Source organism: Haliotis asinina, chromosome 3, assembly GCF_037392515.1.
Source record: "Haliotis asinina isolate JCU_RB_2024 chromosome 3, JCU_Hal_asi_v2, whole genome shotgun sequence".
NCBI classification, from domain to species: Eukaryota; Metazoa; Mollusca; class Gastropoda; order Lepetellida; family Haliotidae; genus Haliotis; species Haliotis asinina.
This window is the reverse complement of record NC_090282.1, coordinates 27834015-27856922: the sequence shown is the minus strand read 5'-3', so window position 1 is coordinate 27856922 and position 22908 is coordinate 27834015. Positions and strand designations below refer to the sequence as shown.

At 40.4% G+C, this 22908-nt stretch overlaps 2 protein-coding genes across 2 annotated transcripts in view; one reads left to right on the top strand and one right to left on the bottom strand.

Annotated features, from left to right (window-relative positions):
• The window catches only part of LOC137277759 (nucleolar protein 6-like), a 32813-nt gene extending 26335 nt beyond the window's left edge, over nucleotides 1-6478 (bottom strand). Inside the window, exons 1-7 of the mRNA XM_067809676.1 lie at nucleotides 6371-6478; nucleotides 5658-5888; nucleotides 5159-5275; nucleotides 2740-2922; nucleotides 1922-2090; nucleotides 743-886; nucleotides 212-375 (exon numbers count right to left, since the gene is read on the bottom strand). Coding sequence (XP_067665777.1) covers nucleotides 212-375; nucleotides 743-886; nucleotides 1922-2090; nucleotides 2740-2922; nucleotides 5159-5275; nucleotides 5658-5888; nucleotides 6371-6409 — 1047 coding nt within the window. The 5' untranslated portion in view covers nucleotides 6410-6478. The remainder of the gene's footprint in view (nucleotides 1-211; nucleotides 376-742; nucleotides 887-1921; nucleotides 2091-2739; nucleotides 2923-5158; nucleotides 5276-5657; nucleotides 5889-6370) is intronic.
• LOC137277762 (F-box/WD repeat-containing protein 5-like) overlaps nucleotides 1-22908 on the top strand; it is a 424418-nt gene that overhangs the window by 102675 nt on the left and 298835 nt on the right. The gene's annotated exons all lie outside the window — the stretch shown is intronic.

Here is a 22908-nt window from a genome sequence, read left to right as displayed (position 1 = left end):
GTACAGTGAAGTGAATGAGTTATAAAAAACATACCGGTAAATGTAATTTCCTCATGACAGAAGCCCATCACGATCAGTGATCAATAACATCAACCTAGGCTGCTGGTAACCTACTCTACCTGTAATCCCCTTCAGCATGTAAAGGCTTTGAGATGAAGGTACACATAACACAATAGCATCAGTTAAAATGAGCCCAAGTTGCTGTACACACCTTGTCCAGTTCTCTCTGTCTCAGCCATACTTTGAGCAGCATGATACCTTCTCTCACGCCGAGTGTGTCATCCTGGGCATGTTGAAGACACTCCGTGTGTGTTTCATACATCATATCCTGAAGAACAGTGGTGTTGTACACAGGAGTTGCTGCCAAGTCACTGCCTACAGAGTGTAAATATATAACGTCAGTGCAGGAGAAAACACAGCCATATACATACAGAAACAGATGCCATTTGGTCCAGTGGGTAAAACATCTGTGTAAATAACGTGATGTAAAAGGAGATACTCTAAATGAAACCGTTCAGGTCAGAAACATTCAACACACCTCAGCGGTAATGGGGTCGACGAGAGGTCAAAGCATTCGACTGTCACACTGAAACCCCAAGTTCGATTCCTCAATAACAAATATAAATATGAGTCATTTGGAAATAGTCCACCCATGGTGTGATAACATAAGGAGGTCATACAGAAGTCCTAAAGACATATTGTGACAAAAAAGTTCAACATGCTTCTCCACGTTCTGCATCACCTTCAGTCTCCGCCTCCTCCTGCTCCGTCTGCTGGAACCACGCCTTTCTCACATTGCTCTGGCTGATGCTGAAACGGCTCGGTTTGAAGGCACCAGATGGCAAACTAATGTGTAGATGTACTTGTACAGGCTTCCCACTATCACCTGTGACCATTGTGACAGGAAAATATTAGAAAATCATGTAAGAAACAAAGTCAGACTCAGTGTATGGAAACACGACTGGGGTAAATCATCAGGTTTTGTCTGTTTCTTTATTATTTAGCCCCAGCTATGTTGCGGCTGTCTGTAAATGATCAAGTATGAACCAAAGAATCCAGTGATCAGCATGAAGGGCAACAACTTTGTATTTTGATTACGATGACGTGTCAGTGAGTGAGTGTGAGTGAGTTTAGTTTTACGTCGCACTTAGCAATATTCCAGCTATATGGCGACGGTCTGTAAATAATCGAGTCTGGACCAGACAATCCAGTGATCAACAACATGAGCATCGATCTGCGCAATTGGGAACCGATGACATGTGTCAACCAAGTCAGCTAATCTGACCACCCGATCCCATTAGTCGCCTCTTACGACAAGCACAGTCACCTTTTATGGCAAGCATGGGTTGCTGAAGGCCTATTCTACCCCGGGACCTTCACGGGTCCGATGACGTGTCAAACAAGTGACCATCCTATCCGGTTAGTCGCCACCTACAATAAGAATGGATTGTTCTACAGGCAGAGGACAGAGATATGGGGAAAACACGCAGCTAACAAACACAGTAATATACTTGCAGGGATTGAAAATTCTTTTTGAAACACCACTGGACACAGGTCCTGTAAACGTTTGAAATCCACTTGACCAAATGTTAATGTCACTTGACCACACATACCAATTTGGTAACAACTGCATTTTTACTTCATAATCAAATTACGTACGTCAAAAAATTCACAGTAAAGTATAATGTGGCTATTTACTTGACCGACCGTAGAATTCCACTTGACATGAGCATCAGGCAATGGTACTTTTTTAACGGGTATGGAGACTAGATCTTGATATCTCAGACCTGAGAGACAAACACTATTTTGAGGTTTACCTCACCACATTCTCTTAACCAAAGAAAAGCAAACTAAACACCAGAGTTGAAAGACAAACAAATCTACGTCAGACTGACCGTAATTACCACAAGGAACCAGATACCTTTGACGTGAATGATCAGAATGGGTTTGAGGTGGTTGCCATGGTGATAGCTATACTTCAGGTCTTGAATAAGTTGATTCGTCTGTAAATGAGTGGCAATGGCTGCCAAGTAGAGGGCTCGTTTCCGCAAGTACCGCTGGTTTAGAAAGTCCTTGGCTTGGAGACATTCCTACAAAATATATTACGGAACGCTTCACTAAAGTGTGTGCTCTGTATACTCCCATACCTTATGCGGGTCACATCTTTATAAGGACGCCAGGCTTTCAACAGAACTTTACAGTAACATGGAACTGAATCTTACTGAGTATTGTCTTGTTCCTCACAGTCTTGTTAACACTTTAACTGTTGTAAGATGATATAAGCATTAGAGTGTGGGTCGAATGATAAGTCTGGATCTACATTACTCTCTCACCTTGTGAACATAACATAACATCATATACCAGGCAAAAAAAGTAAGGAATGTATGGAAATTTCAAAATTATGAATGATCATCTATTTATTCATTGACACACTGATGAAATATCAATAACAAAAACACTAACATCCCTAACTTGTTTTGTCCAGTATAGATGTACATACACCAAAACTCAAGTCACTGAGCAAAATTCATTTCACCTTATAGAATCTTTTATCCATGGCTTAGAACCCTTTAGTTCACCCTAAAGCTACTAACATATCTTAGAGTGAGATTGAAAAAACACACAAGCAAATCTTATATTTTATGTCATTTCAATGCTTTTCTTTTTATTTGTCAAGTGATATGTGTAGCTGCATTACAGTATATATACTATATTAGGCTCTAAACCTGAGAGTCTCACCTTTGGCATTTCTGCTAATACATCAACATGAACACTGGGCTTGATGCAGGTGCCAAGGGCAAAGCTCCCCACACATTTCACACTGCATGGAGCTAAGAAGTTGAAGTGTCCTTTGGTTATTTTGGGAACCTGTTTGATGGGGACTTTTACCTTGGACTTTTTCAACCATTTCTGGTCACTGATCTGCATGGAAGATATAGAGGTATGACAGTTGCTTCATATCAGAAGCAGCTTGTGAACAATGGAACTCTAAAGTGATACAATACAGACTAATACAGGGAACCCATGATACAGGAAGAATGGTTTTACACCACTTTCACCAACTTTCCAGATTCTCATGGCAGGAAACACAAAAATGGGCTTCATACATTGAACCATTATGGAGAACAAACCCAGACCTTCAGTCTGACAAGCAAACACTCTCACCACGAGCCTACCTTGTACTAACTTCTGGATGAATTATATTATGGGGAAGAAAATTATTTCAATATTCATTATTTCAATAATCTCAGATAGTCATGTTTATTCAAAGCAACAACAATGTCACTGGCAACTTTTTCCCCAAAATTGTTACAGATGGGAGGAATGTGGAACCACTGCTTGCAATGGTTTATATGGGTTTATATGGATATAACAAATAACTTTCAACGGTTAATAGGTTTAGCATGAGATCTATCTGAGTGAGTGAGTGAGTTGAGTTTTACGCCGCACTCAGCAATATTCCAGCTATATGGCGGCGGCCTGTAAATAATCGAGTCTGGACCAGACAATCCAGTGATCAACACCAAGAGCATCGATCTGCGCAATTGGGAACCGATGACATGTGTCAACCAAGTCAGCGAGTCTGACCACCCGGTCCTGTTAGTCGCCTCTTACGACAAGCTGAGTCGCAGATCTATCTGAAGAATAAGCCCATAAGTTGAGGCACGTTTAGTGCTTATTCCTCTCCCTCCTCCTGTACATAACAAGAAGAAATTCTAGTTCTAATGAAAAACACTTCTATATCTTCAAAACCAAATTATAAAATTACACAAAACTTCTTTAGTTTGCGTGTGTGAGTGCGTGAGATAATTTAGTTTTAAGCTGCCCTCAGCAATATTCCAGCTATATGGCAGCAGTCTGTAAATAATTGACAATGGACCAGACAAACTGATGATAAACAGCATGAGCATCAATGTGCACAAATGGGAATCGATGACATGTGTCAGCTAAGTCGCCGAGACTGGCCACCCAATCCCACAACTCAACAAGCATACTGGGTTGCTGAAGACCTATTCTAACCCGAATCTTTATGCATCATAAACTGCATGAACCCCTGTCAAAAGCAGAAGCCCAAAATAGCCAACGACTTGAATGATAAAAGAAACTTTCACACATTCACAAAGAATTTCTGCACTACAATGTAAAAATAATAATCTTTATTTTTAAATACAGTCGAACCCCATTGTCTCGAACTCGGTTGAGACGAATTCTCGGATGTGTCGAACTGACATCTCGGTCCCTGCCGATTTCCTAATATTTATCATTATTTTTACCCTGATGTGTCGAACTAGATGTGTCGAATTCCCGGTTGTGTCGAACTCATTTTAGGGTCCCCAAAGGCTCTAACATGTACAAATTTACCCCTTTGTCTCGAACTGTCAAAGCTGGTTGTTGCAACTGAAAACTTCAGTCGCGCAATCGGAAGTCATCCTCATAAATGTGCTACCTAAAGATCAAAAGTAACGATTAACAGATTCAGCAATCAAGTGACATGTTTAACTACGCATCTATACACACATTGTCAGCACACTTACCAACTGAACTTTACTCAAACAATTAACCATAATTAAGTTGTTACCAATGACACGTTGATCACGGACCGACAGGATATCTCTAAACAAACAATGGCGCATGTTGTTGTCATGTGACAGTCTATGTTAGCGGTCATGTGATTTCCTTGAAAATACAAAATGAGAAGTGAGGAAAACGGAGTTGGATTATCTAAATTGATGTTTTGTTTTTAGTTTAGTATTTAAGGTGTAGGATGAATTTTTTAACCAGTACGGTTAGTAACATGGCAGAGCGATTCAGCGAAGGACCCGATCAGCCCGGCGGGATAACTGGATCGCATGTTACACCCAAAAAGCGAAAATTATCTGTGAAAACAACAGAGACAAAATACGAGGCTGTCATAGCTGTGGAGTCGGGTGGAAAATCCAAAGCAGAAATTGCAACTGAATTTGGCATACCCTGAAATACACTTTCTACATGGATTAATAATGCTGATAAAATCAAAGAGGCATTTGTTCAGTCAAGCTTTTCACCTTCTCGTAAGAGAATGCGTACTGCTAAATTTGATGACGTTGAGGAAGCACTTTTGAGCTACTCACTGAAGTTTTATTTCCATTAACTGACAAGCAAGTGTTACCATAGCTACCTCAAATTTGCTTCCACTGGGTAGAGACATCAACACCTCTTTCAGTTTCTCCACTGCAGTCTCCATCTGGCGATGGCGCTTTTCTCTCAAAGTCACTTCTGTCAACAACTCTGTAATCTTGAAACATAAAGCATTGCTGCATTTAGATAGAATTCACATTAGAATCTGTCACTACTGCATGAGTGAGTTTTATTTTATGACATGCAATATTCCAGCTGTCTATAAACAATATTAGACCAGACATTCAAGTGGTAAACAGCATGAGCATCCCAAACATCCCAAATATGACATATGTTGAATTTGACCACTTCCTTAATGACATCGTGTATCATAGCATGAGCATTGATCTATGCCTCTAATATATGATAACATGTGTCAACCAAGGCAGCAAGCCTGACTATCTGATCCAGTTAGTTGCCTTACAGATCCTCAGACAGCTGGACCTACTGTGCCACCCAATCATTATGCACTAAAACCATTCTATGATGAACTTCCTCACCTGCAGTTTGAACAGGTTGGACTGAAACAGGCTCTCTGCTTCCTTCAGTGTGTTCAGCTCATTAGCTGTTGGAGGCTTGTATAACTTTTTATCCAGTTTAGCAGCTTTAGCTGGCGGTCCATCTTGAGCTTCATCCTCAGAATCATCATCCTCATCCTCATCTCCATCATCTTCAACATCCTCATCATCATCTCCCTCAAAATCATCACTAACTACTTCATCATCTGACGCCTGTGTAAAAGGAAGCAATACTGCATAAGAATTTGGATCATATTTCCTAAGATTAAGCAGTGTGGTGATTCTCTTCTTTATGATTATTATCCTGTCACTTCATAAAAGACTACAATTACATTACTAGCCTTCAGTTAGCAGACAAGCATTGCTGGGGCTGCTACATGGTCCACTATTGCTAAGAGTCTTTGGATATTGTTATACGCACACCAGATGTTAACATTAATATGTTTATATATCATGAATTTGTTTTCCACATAAATTTCTTGCTCTAATATATTCTGCATTTTAACATGAACAAAACTTTCTGCATTCGTTTTGTCGACATAAACACTGCAAAAATTGTAAATAAGAAATTCTATCATAATCTATGTATAGTATGTATTCCAACACCTGTCTTTCATATTATGCTCAAGGCTACAAGCAATAACAACTTTACTGATAAGTGTTAATATGACCAGTATGTCGGCTTGGTGTCTTACATCAGACTGAAAATCATCAGTTTCATGAGTACGCTTCATCGTTCGACAGCGAGAGATGTAAACAGTTATTTGCGGGACCCACGTGTTGAAAGGTGCAAGAACTGTAATCCACTTCCGGTTTTGAGAATTACCTCCCTTCAACCGCTTTCGCTCGGATACGCATGAAATTCATATATAATGGATATTATATATTTGGTTGTATATCTTAAAACGTAACGTATAAGGAACCAGTTTGGAAAACACATTCATGAAAATGTGTACATGAGTGTGATATTTTTTACAATCATAATGCGATTGTCCCAAATGGTATCAACTACGAATATGTGTCTACGTAGATCTTTGAAAAGGCATCACCAATAAGGAAATCAGAACCTAGTAACGGTACAAATATTTCACGGGTTGGCCAATGTGTGAGTGCATGCATCGACACCAATAAGTATTCCTACAAACATATATTATATGAAAAAAAAATCGATTATGCTCGAAAAACCTAATATTTACTATGGAATACTCAAATATACTCCCATTACGTTATGTAACCAAAGACGGGACATTTCCCTGACGACCTTTAACCAGCCTAATGCGAAAATACATCTGTAACATTTTACTATACCCTGCACCAGTTCGCGAAAACATGTCAGTATGATTTTATCCCCTTTGTTTTGTTGTTTTGCTGTGTTGGTTATTTTGGGGGTATTTTGATTTTGTTAATGTGTTTTGTATTGTTTGTTTTGGTTGGTTTGTTTGTTTTGGGGTGAGGGTACGTGTTATACTAACTCTAGTCATCGAGAAACAGCACAATACATGACTCACAAACAGCAAGCACCTCGCATGTGTGCGAGTTCCTAATCGATTAGTATGATTACGTGTTCAGCAAATTATCAAAGGAAATTGACTGACGTGAATTTGAGTAATGTCGTGGTAGAAAAGTGCACATGCTGTGAGATTTCTGGAATGAATTCAGACACCGAGTTTCGGGAGTTTACCAACAGGTTTTATCAGAACTGTTCGAAACAAACTGAGTTTAAGCAGGGATCATCTACAACCTGTTAGAGTTTCGCTGGTTTAAGGTTGAAACAGACCCCAGCAACTCATACTTGTCGTAATATCAAAGGAAGGGTAGACTTAAAATTAGACTTGAATTAGACTTGCTACCGTGATTGGTTGTGAGGTTTATAACCCGACGACGGGAGGCGGTGTTGCTGGGTTTGTCTGGCCAGACTCGTTTATAAAGAGGCCGTCGTCACAGAGGTCACATTTAAGTTAACAAGCACAGCGTTGACGAAAAAACAACAGTAAGATATGGAACTGAGTGTAATCGGTTGTACTGGTTGAAATGGCGTCACAAAGTTGTTGGTCATCAACATGACAGTTACATAAAGACTTTTAAGGATGGAAAGGCACGACGCCATTGTGTCTGGCAGCTGCGTCGTTGGCGTCATTTCAGTAACGACGTAACAAGTGACCGGAGTCACGGCATACCATAGTGCAACACAACCAATCGCGGCTTTGGTCGCCATCGCCTATGTCAGCTACATATACATGGCAGACATCACCATTCGTACTCATGGTCGATACTCATAGGCTGAACTAGTTCACGGGCTCAAGCCAGTGGTAGTGCCCTGTCTGTAGTCTCTAAGGTGAACATATTTTACAGAAAAAAAAACATCTCTACGTTAAACAGAAAGGGGCACTGGTACTTTCATGATCAGGGACTGTAGAAATAAAGAATTGTCAATTGTCCCGTCATAGACCTACACGACCCGTTTTGTATATGTGTCTTACAGGGTTTGTATGTCGGACAGTATGCGTAGGAATTGTTTTTTGTTTGAATTCTTCACAATAACGCCAACAACCCACACACAGCTCGAATATCAGTGGGAGTTTTGGTGGTTGGAACATTCTGGTCCTGTTGAAACCTCCCCAAAGTCCGTTGCGCATTTGTGTCATACTCAGGGCCTAAGCGTTAGTCCATGTTGGTGTCCGTCGTATGTAATTCATCAAGAAGTGTGGGTGTGTCCAGATGCTGACGGCCTCCATAAAGGCAATCATTCAGGGCACGCTCTCGGTGTTAAGCAGTTGTATGACAAACACTATCGTGTAATAACCTCTATATCATGCAATACAAGGTTGCATTGCTGTATGTGAAAGTGAATGTTTGTAGTTGTCGGATCCGAGGCAAATGTACGTGGTAAAACATCATTGACAGTAATTTAGTCATAGAGGTTTTTTCATAAGTAAATGTATAGTATCATTTACAAAAGTATATAAGACCTTAGACTAACAGCTAGTCTCATGAAATGAACATATTTTACTGAAAAAACGTTCATCGTGAAAAAGTAATAATATAATGAAATGGAACCCTGAGACTTTCTTCATTTTTAGAAGCTAAGGAAATCTAGACCTGCCACAGTTCATTTCAGAGAGTAGTTGTTAGTCTACCGAAGACATCGTGAGTCGAGGGACTTGCTCAGGAAGTCAGTATTCCAGGAAGGAAGATCAGGAATCTTGGATGAAACCCGACACATGTTGCCTCGCGGTGAGAGGACAGGGCAAGAGGTCTTAGCCAAGTATGGAGCCATAGGGGAGCTGTGGGGGAACCTCCCCATGAATTTATACTAAACACCAGTGACAGCTAGAGATCAACTGATAATTACTAGCCTTATACTGGCTATGAATTCAGCAGACTGGTACAGACCCTGAAGCTATGGAAATCTAGACTTGCCACATTTTCTAGACTTACGTGGGCTTTCTTGGATATTTATACTTCAGGTCTGTACGACAGGCTAATAAGATCTGTGAAGATTGGGTTAAGAATTGATCTTCAGCTACTCATGTCTGTAGTAACAGGGCGACTAACGGGATACGGTGGTCAGGCTCGCGGACATGGGCGACATGTGTCATTGTATCCCAGTATCGTAGATCGATGCTCATGCCACTGACCACTGGATTGTCTACTCCATATTCGATTATTTACAGATCGCCGCCATATTGTTGAAATACTGCTGAGTACGGCGTGAAAAAAACCAGCCAAACAGCTAAAGCAAATTCAGTTTTGCTGAAACTGTTATTAATTGGCTAGTTTGGTTATCCTAATCATTTTATTGTTGTTGTTGTGACCTTGAGACAGACGTAGATCACTAATGCTCGAAAGACTTTGCAGCTATTTCTCAAGTTCAATTTGTTAGCTTCATCACAGGTGCCCGTTTTAAGAGAGTTTTGTTTTCATGCAAGATAGATTTGCTGTGGAACTGAAAATGTTGCGTGAGAGTGGGAGGCAGTGTACGTATGTCAATAACTAATAATGTCACACGAAATATGTAGAGCCCACTTGTTGTCTAGCACATGACGTTAAGACACGCAACGAAAAAAATAATTAAGTGATATGCTTGCATGTCATTCAGTAACATACATCAGTGAGTGAGTTGGTTTATCGCTCTGAGCGGTATTCCAGTTATATCTCGGTGTGTCTGTTGGGTGTTGGAGGAAAACCCGAAGTAATGCAGGCCGTAAACATTCAGAGGTTTCTGGCATGCCCAAGAGAAAGTGAGTGAGTGAGTTTAGTTTTACGCCGACGAATGGTTATTTAACGCCGTACTCTGCAATATTCCAGCTTTATGGCGGTTGTCCGTAAATAATCGAGTCAATCCGGTGATCAACAGCATGAACACCGATGCGTGTAAATAGGATACGATGACATGTGTCAACAAGCCAGCGAGCCTGACCACAAGACCCCGTTAGTCGCCTTTTACGACAAGCAAGTGTTGAAAATCAAGTCTAACCCGGATCTTCATGGGTCTCCAAGGAAAAGGTAGAGAACATGAGGTTCTATGTACTGGAAATGCCAGGGTATGAATTAGTACATTTGATCTCTGAGCATTCCACAGCATACGAATTTTCCCAGCAACATGTGAGATATTTATCAGAAAACCACCTTGTGTGACAAGCGTTCCGCGATCCATATCGTGAGCACCACCCATGCATTGAAATCATTCCGTCCAGTAGTTGTGTACGATCCTGTTTTGAATCTCGACTGGAATGCCAAGTATTGATAAACAAGTATAGTTTACATTGTTGTCGAATGAATTAGCTGATAATTAAAAAGGGGCCGTTTCAAAACTTGTTAAAACCTGTTTTATGTCGTCGTTCTTAACAGTTACTGCACAGTTGCAAGGAACTTTAATATGTAATTTACATCACAATTCGTCCGAGAAAACACGTTATTTGACACTGAAACTTGAAATGAAACAATTTTATACCATTATTTTCAAACGGCTCGTGACACGATCCCTGCATTATGTCAAGTCATGTAACAAATAAGGCAATAAGCCCATCTGTTAAACACGGCAGCAGCCAATCAATTCCGGTCTCTTCTAAATCAGATAGACAAGCGTTCTCGCGTCCGTATCAAAGTCCATGGTGTGCTGTGTTCACGCAGAGGTCGGGGTGACCTTGACCCTTGAGTGGGTGCAATGGCACAGCCCAAGACGCCGGAACCATCGACAACTGTATGTCTTGTACCGCGTTGGCTGAATGTTACCAGTAGAAGGAAATGAAAACTATTATGTTTATAATGTATTGTCTGGGGTAGAATAGGCCTTCAGCAGCCCATTCTTGCCATAAATGGCGACTATGCTTGTCGTAAGAGGCGACTAACGGGATCGGGTGGTCAGGCTCGCTGACTTGGTTGACACATGTCATCGGTTCCCAACAGCGCAGATCGATGCTCATGTTGTTGATCACTGGATTGCCTGGTCCAGACTCGATTGTTTAAAGACCACCGTTATACAGCTGGAATATTGCTGAGAGCGGTGTAAAACTAAACTCACTCATTTACTCCACCCGTTCAGTATATACCCTTTGATTATATACTTGTATTTTCTTGTCGCCAGTTTGCGTTCAGTTAACAAAATAATTAGTCACAGTTGGTTACACAGTTGTTACGTGTTCACTACCACAGTGCTAGATCTCCTCTTGATGAAGGGAAGGTTAGTGATGAAAATGTTCGCTCGTCACGCCACAGAACCGGGTTCTATCCCCAACATGGGTACAATGTATTAACCCATTTCCGGTGTTCCCCGACTTGAGATTGCTTGAATATTTCCAAAACCTCATTCACTTAATCACACACTCACGTTATAATCCTCCAATATATTGATGCAATGCACTGACATCCTACAGTACCAAGTCCTAAAACTTCATCTTCACCTACATCTCCATCTACACCTGAACCTGCATATACATCTTCACCTACATCTACACCTCCATCTACACCTGAACCTGCATATACATCTTCACCTACATCTACACCTCCATCTACACCTGAACCTGCATATACATCTTCACCTACATCTACACCTCCATCTACACCTGAACCTGCATATACATCTTCACCTACATCTACACCTCCATCTACACCTGAACCTGCATATACATCTTCACCTACATCTACACCTCCATCTACACCTGAACCTGCATATACATCTTCACCTACATCTACACCTCCATCTACACCTGAACCTGCATATACATCTTCACCTACATCTACACCTATACCTTCACCTACATACACACCTTCACCTTCATCTACACTATCACCTTTACATCTACACTCACACAGAAGTGAGTGAGTGAGTTTAGTTTGGTGCCGCACTCAGCAATATTCCAGTTATATGTCGGCAGTCTGTAAATAATCGAGTCTGGACCATACAATCTAGTGATCAACAACATGGTCATCGATCTGCGCAATTGTGAACCGATGACGTGTCATCCAAGTCAGTGAGCCTGATCATCCCATCTCGTTAGCAGCCTCTTACGACAAACATAGTCGCCTGTTATCCCAAGCATGGGTTTCTGAAGGCATATTCCACCCCGGACCTTCACGGGTCCCTTCTATCATTCATGAACGCAGTATTATGACTGTAGGTGTCACTTTATGTTATGTACGATCCCGGATCTTCTTCCCCGCACAAAGAAGCGACAGCTTGAAATCACCCGAACATGTAAACAACATAAAACATATTCGTGAGGTCCGAACCACGTGACGTATGGCCGTGGATTCCAGTTCCGGCTGACTATGAAGAGTTCGCCATGACTATGTTTTCCAGGTTTGTCAGCACCATGTACTCTGTGTGTATTACGAATATGAAATATAAAACTGAGACCTGTATCACTTTCGGGTGTCCTCCGACATTAACCCGGCCACTGGCATACTATTCAAAACAGTGTTAAAGCAAACACCACAAGGGACATTAACATCCCATCTGTCGCCGTCCGTTAGCTCCAATGCAGGATCTGCAATGGCTTGGATCAAGCCAGCACCCCGATTGTGTTGTCCAGTTTCTTGTACCTGTGTCTCTTCAGGTTATCCTATATCGCAAAAAATCATAGTTGTGTTGTCCAGTTTCTTGTACCTGTGTCTCTTCAGGTTATCCTATATCGCAAAAATCAAAGGGACTTGTATCGCTTAGGAACAGTGTTAGAAAAAAAACAGGTGTACTAGACCCCATCCTAGTGCTATATAAAATGTTTTAGATGGCACAAAAATCAGTAACGTGCGTGCCATGATAAAACTGTTTAAAGAAGAAAAACCTCGTTAACCTGTGTGTTGCTTGTAATGAATATGGACAACAAACACAAAAGGTGCCCAAAACGGTAGTCCCGATGCTGCTTTGATTTAACGATTTCTTAAGGAGGGGGGTTTGGGGAGACTAACGCCATCAGCATACATCATGTATCCCCCATACATGTGCTCTGCTTTCATCTGCAATACACTTTAAAGTATGACAGAAGGTTTGAATCCCTAATAGCCTGCACTAGCTAGGACTTGACCTACTGTCCCACAACACTCCTTGTGTATTAGACACTTATCATCCCCCAGTGATGTTTCCCGATTGGTCGCCGTGCCTTTTACCAAGATCAACGGAACAGCGCCCCGTCCTGATTCAGACATTTCAGAAGACTTGGAACTTGACATGGATGTTGATTTTGTTGTAAATAAAGACTAGCCATATCCTCGATATTTCCGGGATGTAGGCCTACGTTCCCATAAATCTCGGGTGGTCAGGACATATGTCATCGGTTCCCAGTTGCGGAGATCGATGCCCATGCAGTTGATCACTGGATTGTCTGGTCCACATTCGATTATTTACGGACCGACGCCATATAGCTGGAATATTGCTGAGTGTGGCGTAGAACTAAAGTCTGTTCCTCTGTATGATGTGTGTTGCCAAGATTAATCGATTAAATAATTTAAAAAGGCGAAAGTGAGGTGTGAGTGGTAAGCTCAACTTCCCAGCCAAGACACCTGATTGGGTAAGAAGCCAACCAAGGGAGGTAATAAAATGATCGTAGATGCATCCAGGGTATAGCGGAGACTTGTCGGAACGTACACCCTGGAGATATCGAGGATGGACTAGTCATTCATTAGAGATTAATTCATTTTGTTAGTTGTCGCCTTTTTTCTTTTTTCTTTTTTTTATATTTTTTTATTTATTGCTGGAAATTACTTATGTTGTAGCTTAACTGTAATGCCTACACATTTTGATCAGGACCCACGACGTTTTATGATTCTGGGTCTGTTTCACAAAGCTCTCGTAAGCTTAAGATCTCATAAGTTTCCTCTTAGCATCCCTACCTCTTATACTCTAACATAGGAGGTACCAATGTACGCGAAAAGATACGACGTATGAGGCTTACGAGAGCTTGTGAAACGGGCACCGGGGTCCCTGGGGTTGCAGCTTTTCAGGGTTAAGTATAAACACTGCGTTGGTACGCCAGAAATGTACGGTCTCGCCACTAATGTTTCCAGATTTGTCAGCACTAACTCTCATGCCTTTCCTCGCACACTAAACCGACACAGCACAACATACCTAGATACCTGTTCAGTGTTAAACCCACACACTCACTTAGATATTAGGTAGAAACAAACATGCACATACGCTTGTTACTTGCTTGCGTATTTCATATCGGGTTCACATTTCCACACAGGCTCTGCACATCGACATTGATTTTGTTCCGTCAATGTATTTTACAAATATTAACACAATAAAAATCAATAAAAGAAACATCTGCCAGACTAAGGCAGGATTGCATTGTGCACGAACACAGAAACATGTTTATCAGATGTCTGTGATTTTAAGAAACGCTTCAACAATAGCCGTTGAACTCGAAAAGAACAGCGATCGAACTCTTATCTGCACTGAGAGGCGCAGCAGCAAAGGGCCCACGAGACTTGGTTTAGCGGCGATAGGAAACCGCGCAAGTCTAGAAGTTGTTTACGACAACTGCCGAAGTCGGTCAGGTGCAGAGGGATCACACGGTACCGTAATAGACTCCGCGATGGATTTATTATTCAACCTTGAGGCTGGCCTGTTTGTTCATGGTGTCAGAAGATACTATACATACATTTCTGAGCGTAAACCATGCATGCACTGCATATACGCAACGCCATCGGGAATTAGTTAAATTAAAAATGTGATTTTTATCTTTGCAACCGAACAGGCTTGCAGGCATGAAAATAGAAACATCATTTGATAATCAATCAGCAAGACCGCTTTGTCTATACTGCTACGTAACAACAGTTGCCAGGCATCAAAATACTGTACTCGCACGCCAACGCGCAAATGCACGCGCATCGATAAAGTGACAGTGTCCTTAAACATTACAGTAATAACGCATTGCCGAAGACGGAAGATGACAATGACAAAATCAACGATGCACGTCCCTAAGTCATGGTGTAACATAATCCAGCCAGACACAGTCAGCTCCCAGTCCTAAAACCACGTGATTAGTTTCCACAAGAAACGTGTGTGCAAGTTAAGCTCGCCTGGCCGTGAATCTGGACCCTATAAGACGGAAACCGTGCAACCGTCCAACATACACACGGAGACTGAATCCCTTGAGGGGCAGTAGATATGCTGAAGATAGTGTGCGAAATAGAAACTGATCCGTTTGCCCGTGGCTAGCAAAAATCAGATCGGACCAGTAAATCTCCACTGTCACTGGCCCGACTGATTTGTGAATTTTCTTGGGGTCATTTGGTTTCTGTGGTATTTCACTTTTTTGTTTTTTATTGCGCATTTTACACATTTAAATTTCGGGCTAGTAAATCATTTCTTGGACTAGTAAATTTCAGGCATGACTAGCCCTACTTGAGAGCAAAAATTTGGACACTATTTTGCAGTGAGAGAGAGATGATGATTTTTGTGGGAAAGCACGTACAGTTTGAGTGGTTTATATGGTTTCCATACTTACATGGTTTATATACTGTTATATAAACACAGTTATTATATGTGTAAATGGTCATCGAGTGTTGGATCTAGGACGTATTGTTTTCAACAATACAAGCCCTTATGTGTTTTGTAACAAATAGTTTCGTCCGTTCATCAAATCGAAACCCCGGTTTTGATTCCCCGTTTCTAAAGTCCAGCTTGTGATTTTGCTGAAATGCCTTCGTTGAACCTTTCCCATTCGTGATCACACTGATTACAAGTGAACATGAAAACAGAGAGCTATCAATATTATGATAGCTACAGCACTGTCGAGTATGTTGTAGATGGTGTTAGCATCAACAACGAAACGAAACAATTGCAAGAAGAATGTTGTCTATCCATAAAAAGTGTTCATCTTCCGCATACCCGTATCTAAGTGTCACTTAATCCGCATACCCGTATCTAAATGTCACTTAATACGCATACCCGTATCTAAATGTCACTTAAAGACGTTGTAGGCCGGTGATGAGCATCATGAACACCGATCCTCACTAATGACGTGTCAACTAAATTAAACAAGGCTGGCCGTTAATCGCCTCTTACGACAAGCATACGATTGCTGAAAACCAATTCTAACCCAGATCCTCACGTGTCAATTATTTGGGGGACCAATCTCACTTGGTTTTCCCCCGGGATACTGTTCGGCGTTACTATACTATTGTTTCCCTGTCGGTGAGGTTGACGTATATTGAGCCATTCACAAATGTTTAGGGTGTTCCATTTTTGTAAAATACCAATAGCCAATGACAATGCGTGTGAGAAAAAGCAATATATATGTATAAAGATTAAAGATTTCCAAAGGAATACAATAAACTGTCACATTTCCACTGAATTTCTCTTCATCATCTGTTTCCTCCCTGGCTTGATCATTTGCATTTTATCAATCTTGTAAATTCAGTATCTCCTACCTTTTGAATGGTATATTATCATCGTCGTAAATCTCATCAACAACCTCATCAGTAGTATTATGAAATGCAACCATTAGGCAACATTAGCGCTATCACCATGTTGAAAACATGCAATATTACAAACTATCCAATTATACAAAATATCACAAGCACCCACCATTGTTGGGTTATATATATAATTATAGGAGGCATATATTAGACAACTGGACAGATATTTCAGACTGACTATAACACTCATATGTACATCATTAATTTTCCTAAAATATGCAATTTTTTCTATGTCAACTTCCTCCTGGTAGATACTTGGTACTGGTCTGTGATCAGCTTTGACTATTTCTCTCAAGTTGTCAAGGAGGACATCTGATTTCAGCTTTCTAGGATCTGGGACATGACTGTGGATGATGTTCCTGTAGGTGTTGCTAAGGCTGAGGAACATCAGATATCATAACAAGTTTTCTACTCTGATATTCCGAAATCTGTTCAAAACAGTCATGTTTATATTATTGACTTGGTAATCATGTTTACAGAAAACAAAACAAACCCATGTGACCTAACAAAAATATGAGATGATTCATTACATTATACACGGTGATGTTGCTATGTTGGTGTTGTGTTGTTGTTGCCTCTGCAGCTGCTGTTATGTTGCAATGCGATCCGCCTGACGACCGTCATGAGGCGCCATTCACTCCACAGCTCGTCGAGACGTTACAAAGTTTCAATAACATAGCTGTCAATAAGAATTCAGTAGTGTTGACTATGGCAAGGCAGACGTCTCGGTGGCTGAAACGTACGTTCACTGGTGTTAAGTGTTATTTTTATCTTGAGAGAATCAATACGTTGTCATACAACCCCGTTCCGTTAACCCTTAGTCACACATTATATGTATCAGCCCCTGTTACGTTAACCCCTCGTCACACTTTCCTATATTTACCTACACTTGTCGCATTCACCCGTAGTCATACTATATATGTATCTGCCCATGTTACGTCAACCCCTCGTCACACTTTCCTATATTTACCTACATTTGTAACGTTAACCCTTAATCACACTATAAATGTATCTATCCCTGTTACGTAAACCATCATCACATTTTCCTATATTTACCTACACTTGTAACGTTAACCCTTAATCACACTATATATGTATCTATCCCTGTTACGTTAACCATCATCACACTTTCCTATATGTACCTACACTTGTCACGTTAACCCTTAATCACACTATATATGTAATTGTCCCTGTCACGTAAGCCCTTAATGACACTAGATTTGTATCTATCCCTGTTACGGTAACCCCTCATCACACTTTCCCTACACCTGTCATGTTAACCCTTAATGACACTAGATATATATCAACCCCCGTTACTTTAACCCCCCTTCACACTGCCTTATACTATCGTAAACTTCTCACTCTAACCCGTTATCACTCTTTCCTATATTTACCTACACTTGTCACGTTAACCTTTAATCACACTATACATGTATAGGTACCTATCCCTGTCACGTTAAACCCTAACACCATTAACACCAACACCGTTTCCCAATATTTATCTACTCTTGTCACGTTAAGACCCTAAGAACAGTTTTGCTATATTTACCTACATTTGAAGCGTTAACCCCTTATCACACTTTCCTATATTTACCGACACTTGTCACATTAACCATTAGTCACAATATACTTGTACGTATCCCTTTTGCGTTAACCCCTAATTACGCGGGGCTATATTTACCTACCTATACGTAACTTTTTTAATTACATTGTCCTTCAATGTGGTATGAAACGATCGAAATGTTCGTGTTGCCTTCCACATTAAGCACACATCTCGACCCAAAACCGTTAAAGAAACCCAGTCAGTATGTAATGTGGGTTGTTAAAGACCACGGCGAGCTTCGCTTAGTGATAATGGCTGGGACTGACCTGTTTACAAGCCAATCAGCAAATAGTTACTATGAGGTAGGGTGTACTTTCCTATTCTATGAGCTATGACAATCGATAAAGACAGACAGGAAGCTGCATACACATGCACATTCTGGCATGACTCTTCTCTTCAGATGTCTCAGGCCAGTCGCACAGTATACCTTGGTTAAAATGCTACCGTTTGTTCGGGAGAAAATATGGCATTATACCCATTAAAGCATAAGTTGAGTCAATTAATTTGAGTCACGCCCATTAAACAATTAAGGTATGCATGCTACATACAGCCAGTGCACTTGGCATTAAAGCCAGGTTCAAATGACATTTTGTTCATGGAATGGGACTAGATGACATTATATCCAGTTTGGCATTATATCCAGGGTAGTATACGGACAGGAAATCTGTTCAGGCAAAACATGACATTATATCCAGTTTGGCATTATATCCAGGGTAGTATACGGATAGGAAATCTGTTCAGGCAAAACATGACATTATATCCAGTTTGGCATTATATCCAGGGCAGTATACGGACAGGAAATCTGTTCTGGCAGAACGTGACATTATATCCTGAAAAAGGACAATAAAACGTTAAGCAACATTTATAACATACTATTTACTGATTGTGTAGATCTAACTTATTTTATGACTCTTCATTTTTAAATTTGAATTTCTTAGTAATAGTCTTTAAGTTAAATTGGTGAAGATCGCTTCCCATTCTTTGAGAAACATTTTTACACGTATGTTTATGAGCAAAGAAGTTGAATGAAGTTCTATTTTTTGCTTCAGTGTGCATGAGCAAGCGTGTATTTTTATTACAGAGGTTTGATACCGGGGTGAACCGTATATGACGGGATGTGACGCTAGGTGCGCGTATTTATGTTATTTCGATTCATCTGGCTTCTAATCATACTTAATGATATTTTGGCCACACATTTTGGCCATCCTGAGGTAAACCTGGGCAAGAGTTTTCTCCCGTTAACAAATTTAATTTCGGGTATGCTGGTTTGATTGAAGATAATGTTCATACTCCCTGGTAACATTTTTATTTTTGAAATTTCAATTAATGTCACCGTAACAGTGTCAAATCCTACATATTGCCCAATGCTGAAATATTTTTATTAAAAATAACAGATATTTTGCAATAAATGTAAACAGTATACTTTTAAGAGAACTTTTATAGACATATTACTATATTTACAGACGGTGCCACAAGGGAGCACCAATTGTCAAACATGCCGTGGTTACTTGCTATTTGTATTACATAATTATTTGGCTAGCATAGACTATAAAATTATACCACATTTAGCAATATCTTCACATTTAGTATTTTACCTACTTTAACATGTCGTGGCACATTAATCCTGAGCGGCGGAATTAAATATGTTCAGATAGGAAACAATATAGAATAGGCATAATCTGGGTGTAATGCTTGTGCTGGACGTGCACTTTGTCGGTGGACATCTTATTGACGTCATGACCAAGAGTGAACAGCCAGCTTCAACGAGGCGCAATAAACCTTCAACGGTTTCTCTATGATTAAATAGCCACTATGGCTAGTATTTAAATTATACCAGTCATGTATTGTGTGATTATTGTGTAAAAAATTCAGTGATAATTTTACAGCAACGTTCACCGTCCCTTCAATACATGCTCTTTAACATCCTCGAGCAATCATGTTGGGAAGCACAGATGGTGAAAAGAATTGGGGAGGAAATCTGACGCCGTGAGTGTCGATGAGGTATACCATTAAAAAAGTAGGGCATTTACAAGATTGATTACATGCAAATCATGAAGCCAAGGATCAAACGGATGATGAAGCGACATTGAGGGAAATTGTGACAATTTATACTATACTCTTCGACAAAAAAGTAGGGGAACTGTATTTTCAATGTACGATTGTCGAAACTGGGAGATAGATGGAACTGAATCAATGTTGATACAATAATAATGGATGTTTTGAGAGTGCATCACCACATGGATTTCATTCAAAGAAAAACTGTTCGTTCAGTTATCCACCTGGGGGATTGGAGGATGACATGAAAATTTCAGGTTTACAATTTTCAGTCGGTAGTGTGTGATTTGATCCTGAAAGCCCTGACCATGCACAGATGCAAGAAAATTATCGGAAAAAAATGGTCTATAGTGATTTTTCGACTTGCCTGAAAAACGTCAAGATTCATAATTACACCCCATGCACGTGTAGGAGGCTCCCACGTTGTGCACGTGCTTTCCATGCATTGTGTTTGCGAGTGGTGGTCACGTGAAATGATGCTGCATACACAAGATGAATGTCATTGTATCGTTCCTCAATGGGTTTTATTTCTACCAGACTTCAAAGTTCAGGTTCCCCAAAGTATAATTCCTTTGGAAATGTTTCATCTGTATGAATATACATTGCTTTTCGTCATATGCGTTGGCGTTTGCTAGTGGTATGCTCGCAAATGGAATATCTCCTCCCTTCTTTTAAATGGTATAGAATACCCTACCACCTCCATTCAACTCACCGGTCATCCAAGAATGTTCAGCTGAGGAATCACGAGTTTGTCTGGTCTACTTTTGTGCAGTTTCAGTAACCTTTCAAGGGTTTAATCAGTCAAGGCGCTCCCGTACCAAGGTCACCAGGCCCCAGGCCCACTTTACCACTTCCTGTTGAGACATTTGTGAGGCTATTTATAATCCATTTAATAAATCTATGTATGTGTCAAAAAATAGAACCATTGCCTGATGTGAGAAGACCGTTTTAACAAAATTGTTCAATATCTAAAATGCTTGTCAATGCCCCAATCATCTATTTGTCTTCGTATTAACTAAAGGTTAGCGTGGAATATCAGTATCTTATGCCTGACATTGCAGTCTTATCATTCGAAGGAATATGCGGTGTTGATTTCATGTCACGGTTAGCATGTATTGCACGTGCATAATCGTCAAGCTACCTGTAGCAGCCAAGTGTACTTGCCCAATTCGTTGTACCGCCTCTCTTGTCACAAATGCGTTTAGTGCGCAGGATCATCTAGTATGTGTCTAGCAGTAAATATATGTTAAAGAGTGTAATTTGATTAACGCCAATGTGGATGTGGGCAAGCTGATCCAAAAACCTTGGAGTCATCTGTGCGTGCAGACTATTTCAGTGCTGTCACAACCTCTAGAGCACAGTACAAAACCCTGCGGACTTAAAAGAACCCGCGTGTCCGGATGGTGGCCACATGATTATGTGCAGACACCTAGTTGCAAGTACAGCAACTTGCAGAAAACTTGGACAAAGTACTGTGAAAATGCCCATTCAGCTGTGAATGGGTACCTTGTAAGGATGGGAAAAACGGCAGAGGACATCAGACATGGGCTTCACTCATTGTATCCCGCATGTGGGGATTCGAACCAGGTCTTCGACTTGACGAGCCAACGTTTCAACCACTTGGCTAACCCACCACCCTGATTCTCGTGTCGACATACCTGTGCATGGAAACATCCTAATCTTTTCTGATGTACCTACCACTTCGGAATAAAAATACACATACATTTCCTGTTTGTCTCGAATTCTAGAAAAATGCATCTATCTGGAATCTTTGAATCGATCTCGAAGTTGGTAGTTGACAGTTTATCAGTTTTGGGAGTGACAGATAACCAAGGTATGTAGAGGTTATGAGTGAATGAATGAATGAATCCAAGTCAAATCTACTTCTCCATTCTTAAAGAAGATTATTGCACTTATTTAAATCAACCGATCGCTTGGCTTCGCCATCAGAGCACCATCAGTTTATATTTTCCATTTCTACTTGATTTTCCCCTTGTACATCATGAGCAAGTCTAGCACGCAAGGCGCTTCCGGCCAGTCTCATCTTGACCGATATTTTCAGTAATGGCAAGTGTTGCCACCGGTACTTGATTTCACAAACATAATTATGCAACATGTTGTATACACTAACCAAATGACGATTCGGGCAGCATTGCATCCTAAGTGTGTATGTCATTACGTGTTGAAATGATTAAACCTATCAATAGCTGGGAACCTTTAAAAAATTGTCGATGTATGAGCCAGCAGAAATAGAAATTGGTGGAAATATCGTTATTGGATTTGTCCGCATGCGTGAGACGGTTCGTATCTAATACGATATCTCTGAGGAATATTTCAGATATGGTAATAATACCACCACCTGTTACATGTTAGACTTGTAATAAATGGCACATGTATGTAATAATCAATACTCTCGTTTATATTTCTTGTGAGTAAAGCTGTGATTTTCTGCATGCTAAATAATGTGTGTCAAATCAATGTTTTATGGAATGACCAAATAATGACTGCGTCACGACAAAAAAAAAACGAATCCTATATTTGTGAATGTTTAAAACAAAAGACCATTTTAAATGGAAAGGGAATATTCACGCGGGCAGTCTATTTCGAAATAACAAAAGCTGATCTGATTTCTTATTCAAATTTTCAAGTTAC